Raw genomic sequence first — 8,942 nt, forward strand, 5'->3', positions numbered from 1 at the left:
GGGAACCTTACACTAATAATATTCTTATAATAGATGAAAAACTTAAAAGTATTTGTTTTATTTTTAATAAAACAAAATTTTAAAAAATTATAAAAAAAAAGGTTCATTAATTCTCCACTTTTTACTCTCTTGACATTAAACAAGGGACCTTAAACTAATAATATTTTTATATAATAGATATAAAAATAGGAATGGGCTATTTGCCCCCCCCCCCCCCCCCAAAAAAAAAGAGGCGTAGTTACTCTTCCTTCTTTCTCTTTCTTTTTCTTCTTCTTCTTCTTCTTCTTCCTCAAGTTTCCAATCAATACTGTGGATTCCTTTTTCTTTTACATGATGTCTTAGGCGATGGGGAGGGTCGGTGGTGGCTGCTGGGTGCCGCCACTGGAGGAGGAGGAGGAGGTGTGGGTAGGGAAGCAGCGGCGGACGAGTCCCTGTTTGTCTTTTGTGAGTATCGTCAGTCAAGCCTAGAGGGTTGCGATATTTTACCCCATAGTAGCACTTGAAAGTGACTTTTCTATTGTCACTATGCTTATCCACCACAACAATTATATTTTGAGCACGGAAATGGTCCTTGATAAAACTGATTAGAGCCCCTCTCTCAGTCAAATAGCCCATTCCTAAAAATATTAGTTTTTAAAATAATAAATAATAAATAAACTAATGGTTCTGTAATATTCTTGGGCTCATTTTGTATTCTCGAATATTGCGAATACTACGAATTTCACGCATGGGTCAATCTATGGGAAGGAGCATGAATGAGTGCTTGATGAACAAAAAAAAGAAGAGAGATGAAGGGAGAAGGAGCAACGCTTTAGTTGTTATATGACCCAATGCAATTGTTGCAATTGTTATAAGGTCACCGTAGACCACTAACACACAACACCAAACTTGTAGCCTTGTGCACCCGAGCCTATGCTTAGACCCCCCAAGCCTAGTCTCCACACTACAAGCGTGTTTTCTTCTTCTCACCTATTCTCCAAACGGAAGTACTCCCAACTAGGGAAGGGGGGAAGGGATGGAACCTTACAAGTCGTAGATTCCCCTCACTTGTTGACAAATTCTATCCATACACCCCTTTACATGCATCGAAACATATATACATCTGCAAATACACACAATGTGTTAGGCAAGTGATGAATATTCGAAGCCAATTTACCGTAGTTCTTAAATATTCTCATTCACATGAATGCCAAAATGCCACAAAGAAATCATTTTCGAGATTACCAAGTTGTTTCGGTAGTTGCCCAACTACCAAAACAACTACATGGTTGAAATCAAGATAGTTTGAGAGATCATAAATATGATTAACAAAAGTAGGAGAGTAATAAGCATAAAAATCTGAGTAACCAAAGTTTGAAAAATCAAATCTTTAAGTTTTATAAACTCAAGATGAGTAATGGCTCAAAGAGTTCAAAATGTGGCTTTTTGGTGAAAATTGGCCTTCATATATATACAAAGGGAACCAACCCTGAACCCAAAATCCTAAACCATACAAACTTTAAACGGTAAACCCATTCAAGTTGTATCTTTCTTGTTTCATCAACTACGAACATGATGTTTGGGTTGACATTTTGGTCTTTATAAAGTTTACTTACAATAACACAATTTTTTATCCACCAGATATACTCCCTTCTTTGGGTTTTAAGATTTTGGCTTTGTGGAGATTAAGACGAAAGTATTTAGTCCATAATCGATAGTTGTTAATTGGCTTATGAAGCATTAACCTAGACTCAAACTTAAACCAAATCCACATAAAGTGTTCCTCTAACCTAAACCATCCAATATTGTCCTATCAATGAGACTTTGAAATGATGGTAGATATGCAATTCATTGATGTTGATAGCCATGATCCACAACTAATTCACAACCAACATCATTGAGATTCACAATATTTTCATGTTCCTACCATACTTTAACTCTATCAATAGCCCTCAATATCAAGTGCTTCCAACATGCTAAGTCTTATGATACCCTCTTTCGCAATCTCCATTCTTAAATCACCATCCTCAATATACCACACCCCTCACCACCTCAACCTCATGTACTTTCACAATATTAGCATTGAGTACGTTACTCTAAGTCTTACGCTAGTAGCTTGTAATTTGCATGGTTAAGTTTAATGTATAGAGGGATTCTTGTTCTTTTCATGTACTTTCTTTCTATTTTAACTGTTTGGATTAATGTTTAGAGGGATAACTTTAAAGAGGGACTCTTGATAGAGAAAACACTGATGTCCTTCCCCATGTTATGGTGCATAGAGGAGCACTTGCAAAATTTCTCATGAACCTGCAAAGCATACAACATCACCATTAAATATTGAGAAATGCTTGAGCATCTCCCTGTCCCGGAAGCACAAGATAGACAATCTGCTCTGCACGATTCAAGTTTCCTGTGTTCCTACAAGAACTTAAAATTGAATTCCAAACTGGATGATTAGGATATAATGGCATCTTCTCAACGATCATTCATACCTTGTCAAATTGTCCTGAATGACCAAGAAGATTAACCATCCAGGTCTGATGTTCGATACATGGAATAATGCCTTATTCCTTGTTCATGGCCTCGAAGAATGTCTCGCTCTGACTGAATAAACCCAGACGACTGAATGCATTGAAGACAACAATAAAGGTCACTGGATCAGGCTTTATTCCTTCACCTAGAATTCTGTCAAAAACAGTTAAAAGATCTTCACATTCTCCAATCTGGGAATATCCTGAAATTAGTGAATTCCATAATGCAACATCTCGAACTGGAAGATTGCTGAACACAGACTTTGCCATGCCCAAATAACCACATTTGACATACATGTCGACCAACGTGCTGGCAGTGACTATATCACCTTCTAAAAAACCCTTCCTTGCAATTTCATTATGGATCTCAAGACCTTTTCTTATTGTTCCCATGATGGCACAAGCTTTCAAGCCGCAAATATACGTAAGATGATCTGGCAGAACACCTTGATCTTGCATTACTTCAAAATACTTCATTGTTTCCTCTCCATGCCCCTTATCTGCATATCCAGCAATCAAAACATTCCACGAGATTACATCTCTCAATTGAAGCTTATCAAACACCTCTTGTGCTTTACTCATCGCACCACATTTGGCATACATATCAACCAAGGTATTGCCAACAGTCAGATCTTTACCCAATAACCCTATCCTTTGAACCTCTGCATGTATTTTTTCACCTTTGTTATTGTCTCTTAAACTGCTACAAGCCTTCAAACATGACATGAATGTGACACAATTTGGGGAGATACCATTATGCTGCATGTGTTCAAAATACTTGAGTGCTTCTTCACCATGGCCATGGTCAGCACATCCTGTGATAATTGTGGTCCATAAGACAGCATCTCGGACAGGAAGGTTGTCAAACAATTCCTTTGCTTCCTCCAGAAACCCACATTTCACATACATGTCAACGAAGGAACTCTGAAGAAAAAGGTTTCCTTGAAAAGGTTCAATTCCAGCATGTATCTCTCTGCCCTTAATTACATCCCCTATGCTGCCACATGCCTTCAAACCATAAAGAAATATGATGCTATCTGGTGAGATACCCTCAAGTTTCATCTGTTCAAAACATTTGAGGGCTTTTTCACTATAGCCATGTTCAGAATATCCTGCAATTACTTCAGCATGTATTTCTTGGCCCTTATCAACTTCTCCAAGATTTCCACAAGCCTTCAAACTCCAAACAAATGTGAAAGAGTCTGGTACGGAGCCCTCTACTTGCATTTCTTCATAATAATCAAGAGCCTTTCCAGGCATTCCTTGTTCTACATATCCTGCAATCAATGTGTTTCATGCTAACCTGTTCCGTATGGGAATTTTGCAAAACACATCATGTGCTTTTGCAAGTGCCCCCCATTTCACATACATTTCCACCAAAGCACTGCCAACAAGGTGGTTGTTTTGGAGAAAACGCATTCTTGCCATTTCTGCATGTATTTCCCGGCCTTCATTCATGGCTCTAGAGTCACCACATGCTTTCACGCAGCATTCAAATGTAACAGCGTTAGGAGAGACACCTTTGAGACACATCTGTCTCAAACACCCAATATGCTCAACATAACCTGCAATGAGTGCTGTCCATACAACAACGTTGGGAGCCCGAATCTTTGTAAACACTTTGTGCGCCCTAGAAAGCAAGCCACACTTGGCATACATATCAATCAAGGTGCTACTAATGAAAAGGTTGGTTTCCAGAAGCCCAATTCGGGCAACCTCTTCATGTATTTCAACACCTCTTTTTGCATCCTTCAGCTTGGCACAAGCTTTCAAAGCAGCGATGAAAGCATTGCAAGGGCGAGACATATTGAGCTTGACATCAACGTTGTGGAAACATCATGTATGCATCCTAAATGGATGCCATGAGATATTCCTGCTTGGCAGTAATAGTGCTAAAAAAAACTGAAAAAAGTGTGCTTTTGTGTGGGAACAACTGATCCAATAGGATAACGAAGACTTTTTTTGTACAGAAAACATCAAATTAAAGTAAGAAAAGAAGAAGGATCTTCTTGTAATTTGTTTTTCTTATGGGCTTAACTTAATATGGCACAAAAGGAGGGATTACAGATAGTTCATAGCAACTTCCAACCCGCGAAGGAAAGGCCATCAAGGAGGTTGGATTTCATAGCGTAAAAATTGCCGCTCCAATACAAGTTTCTTCTGCACGGCGAACTGATCTTCTTCATCTCTGTCTCTGTCTTTCATCGCGCCTTTCTTCCACGCAGATATGCAACGCAGAAAACGCCGCGCAAAAACAAGTTCCGTCGGGGTGGTAAATTGACCTTCTTCTTCTTCTTCTTCTTCTTCTCTGTTTTTCTCCTTCATCGCGCCAATCTTCTTCCATTCGTCTCGTTTCTTCTCCTTTTCATAAACGACCCAAAGGCATACATATATACTTGGTTATGAAATATACTCGAATGCATGGGCAAACATTCTTTTCCATACGAATGCTCACGAATGCATATGTTATCACAACATTCTTTTTCATACGAATGCATAGGAATGCGTATGCTATCTAAACATTCTTGTCTTCTTTTTTTATACTTTTTACCTTAACTTTCTTACCTTAAAAGATATTTTACCGTACAATAAATAATGAATACAAAAGTATGGTATTTACCATACTTCGAGTGTGTTTACCATACTCGAATTATTAAAACATTCTCGAATGGGAATGCACGTATGGTACATTATACATGCTATCTATCTATCTATCTATCTATATATGTACGTATGTATATGTATATATGCATTGCATACATACATATGTACATCTACATACATATATGTGTCATGTATGTATGTACCGCTTGTATTAGTTTTCCTCGGATGTAAAAGTGGTGTAGTGTCTTCGTTGTAACAATTAGCGAGTTGAATTAACTAATGTTTCCAATACATTTAAGTAGATGTAGCATATCATCTGAAATATATGATTATAATACATTGCTGGTACAAAGGAGTATAAAAATAAGCTTTTGCATTAGTTTTGGGCCATCTAATCCTTATTCTTTTGCAGCCTTGCTTACTATTCTTCAAGTTTATTGATGCATAAACCAATTTGTGTGGGACATATTGGACAAGCACATGCTTAACCCTCATGTTTCTCAAGAAGTACTTCAAGAAACCATTATCCATTTTAAATTGGCACTTAATTTGCTCATAAAATCGTGTTGCAATTGCCTTATACTCTAATTATATTTTGATCTCTATGGTTTTTTTTCCAAAGCTCATTCCTTGGTACAATTTTGAATACTTTTTCTCAGTGTCCAAAAAAACAACAACAAAGAGTTTTCCATTGAAATCAACTTTCTTCCATAATTATTCTTACTATAACCAAATGGTCGATAATGGAGTGTTTTGTTTGGAAGCAACCCACTGCTTATTTGTGATGATGTTCAATCCTTGAGCTAATATTTTGTTCCATGATAGTGATATATCACTTTGTTACATGCGTAACCATAACTGATAATGAGATAGGGTCCTGTAATCTTTCTTAATATTATGATGAGTACGTGTGGGTTAATTCCAAAAGGAGTTAGGTTATGAATTGAATATTACAATTCGTACAACGTGAGATAACCATTAATTGTATTATCACTTGTTCACTTCACATAAAGTAATCTAGTGTGAAATCACCAAGGCCTAGGATTATTGCGTAAATAAGAATGCTAACTATCTTCTTATGAGGAAACTTGATTGATGTTGATTCTATATCAATGTGGTTATGGCTCTTTTAGATATGCATGTGAGATCCTCATGGAATTTGATAGGAGAATAACCATATCTTATCCCATGGTAGTTTGTAACATAGTTTTCTACACGCAAGGATAAGATCGTGAGGGTTAATTGAGAGTGTAAAGAAGGCAAGATTTCTTATAATCCTAGGGATTGAGACAACCCTTAGAGGCCAAGTGTCAACTTGCTTCGAGCCTTGTGTTTGGCTATAAATGTAAGGCCTAGCTATCCTCATTGGACATACTATTTGACCACATTGAGATTGTGATCTCGTGGTGCATATACTATTGTGGTGAGCGCACATTAGTACTATTTACAACTCGAAACCATAGTGGTGGCATGTGGCATTGTTCAAGGCTCAATTGCGTGTCAATCCCTTCGCTAAAGAGTGGTAAAGTGGTTAGACACCCTCGTTCTCTCTTTACCTCTTTATTATCTTATAAATTTATTTCCTTATTACATGCTTACATTAGCATACATCTCTAACAATGCCTACAACACTTCGGTCAAAGCCTCCACGTGAATAAGCCGATTCAAAGCCCTTTATAGATGTGACTCCCCTTTTCCCACATGACCTCACCCGCACGAGTTACACTAATCGAAAAACCCACGGAAAAGGATAGTATGGATCAGTGTCCTTACCTTCAAGAAACTCAACCACTCCGTCGACAAGACATCCCCCACAACTTAAGCATCTCACAACAGTGACAGAAAAAACACATATGATAAGAGGCACCATGACATGAGGTTCAGAGAAGGTGGACAAACACTATCTATTTCCACATCCCATTTCACATCAATGCACATTTCACACATGAATGTTGTGGTGATGGGGGGAGCGCACATAAGGAAATAGGTTAAACTAAAATATATAAAAAAAATTAAAGGAGAGGACAAAAGTACAAAAAAGACATAGATCAATTGTCAAGAGCTTACTCTACAAATGGAAACTTTAAAGGTTTGAGTCTTGTTTGAACCATGAGAATCGAATGGATGTCAACAAAATGAATGAGGAAATTAAGCATCTCCCACTAAAGCGCTACACACAAACTTATATTTCTATTGTCTTTATCTACCTACACTCAAGCCACTACATGTAATGAAGTTGAGACAATCTCACTTGTATACAACATCTACTCAATTTTTGAACTTTTATGTAAGTTGTAATTTTGATATCTACATTCAATTTTTTATGGTAAATCTCTCCTCTTCAACAAATATGATCAAATGAGGAACGCATCAGAATTTTCAGCTCAACTTTTTGAGCGTGGGGCATTAAGCTACTCAATTTGAGAGCTTAATTTTAGAAGGCAAAACTTGGAATGTTGTATCGTTAACCTTACCATGCCAACGAGGATTTCTCTATAATGAGTTTTTGGATCATGAATCCGACCACCAATGGTAAAAGAAACCAGCCAAATAAGGAAAAAGATGAGATAATAAGAATCGTATATTTGTTTATATCGGTTCCCATCCCAATGAAATAGATACACCAACTCGATATAGTTATACATACTTTTTTAATTTCTATAATTTTTGAATGAATCTAAATTCACTTCTTTATTTATTTTAGAAATTATCCTGTAGTTTAGCTTATTGTTGGGCCAACCATCCATGATTGTGTAATTTGATTCCCATTAAAATTTACTCCCAAAAGCGGGTGAGAAGTTGGAACCTTCTCCACCTCCAACGTTTTCTCATCTCCTCTCTCTATCTTTTTCTATCTAAAATTTTCTTATTCCTCTACCGTTTCTTTTGTTTTTCTTTTATTTATTTATTTACTCGAAACTTGACACACAAATGAACCTCCAACTCACTAGCCAAAGGAAGAGGGATAAACTAATTTCCCCCAATACCCCTTCCTTACCATCCAATACATTTCCCGTACAATTGCATATAAAATACCTAGAAATTGGCACACACAAGCACTCCTAAACATCTCACATATAAATACACATATTCCCTTCCCTTTATCCTAATTCACATAGAAATATCTATGTTATAAAACACACAAATGTAAGCAAAAATTTACATTTCCCTCATTAAAATACACCATGTATATTTTGTACTCACACACACATTCACACACTTATCTACACACACACATAACGTAATGCACACATATGCGCACACATACATGGAAGTTCTATATGTGTAGAAGAATCTTGAAAAGGTGAAATTCAACTCTTTGAAACAAAACCGATTGTGGAAATCAACATCTTTGAAACTGAAACTGAAACATCGCCAAGCACCATCCTCTTTGGTTCAAGTCCCCGTTGATCAGTTTTACGTTTCACTCACACATGTATGATGTTGTCACCAAGTTACATGTGTTTGTATAAAACATGAGTGGGACTACCAAGGACTTGTACCAAAGAGGATGGGATAATAGAGATTTCAGGGGTAGAGAGCAGGAAGATGTTAGATTTTGACTTGATTACAATAGAGTAGCGGATTTAACTTCTCACGAATATCCTCATGTGAGCAAACCAACCAAAAACCTTAAATTGCTTACCAACATTCCCCATTATCCTTAGATCACCCTCTTCACTTAAAACAACTTTATTATCCATGAACTAAAGTGATACCTAATTAGAGAAGGCACCCCCCCAACACCGGGTCATTAAAAACAGGTAATATGTTACATTCTCTTTTTCATATCTTAGGGAGAAGTTAAAAATTGTCAAAATTTATCAA

At 37.0% G+C, this 8,942-nt stretch overlaps 2 protein-coding genes across 2 annotated transcripts; both read right to left on the reverse strand.

Annotated features, from left to right (window-relative positions):
• Positions 1-2,543: 2,543 nt before the first annotated feature.
• LOC147855071 (putative pentatricopeptide repeat-containing protein At3g25060, mitochondrial) lies at positions 2,544-3,770 on the reverse strand. The gene has a single exon (XM_087330579.1). It carries the CDS (start codon positions 3,768-3,770, stop codon positions 2,544-2,546), a length of 1,227 nt encoding a protein of 408 aa, XP_087186705.1.
• Positions 3,771-3,803: 33 nt separating this feature from the next.
• LOC147855072 (pentatricopeptide repeat-containing protein At2g13600-like) lies at positions 3,804-4,316 on the reverse strand. Its single transcript, XM_087330580.1, has one exon. It carries the CDS (start codon positions 4,314-4,316, stop codon positions 3,804-3,806), a length of 513 nt encoding a protein of 170 aa, XP_087186706.1.
• Between the last annotated feature and the right edge of the window lie 4,626 nt (positions 4,317-8,942).

The sequence above is a fragment of the Azolla caroliniana genome, unplaced genomic scaffold (genome assembly GCF_043228905.1).
Source record: "Azolla caroliniana isolate FFs.n. ecotype wild unplaced genomic scaffold, voAzoCaro1.0.p SCAF_14, whole genome shotgun sequence".
NCBI classification, from domain to species: Eukaryota; Viridiplantae; Streptophyta; class Polypodiopsida; order Salviniales; family Salviniaceae; genus Azolla; species Azolla caroliniana.

Bases quoted from the DNA above. Each gene is read 5' to 3' on its own strand.
- LOC147855071 (XM_087330579.1), bottom strand. From the start codon at position 3,770: ATGCCTGGAAAGGCTCTTGATTATTATGAAGAAATGCAAGTAGAGGGC.
- LOC147855072 (XM_087330580.1), bottom strand. From the start codon at position 4,316: ATGTCTCGCCCTTGCAATGCTTTCATCGCTGCTTTGAAAGCTTGTGCC.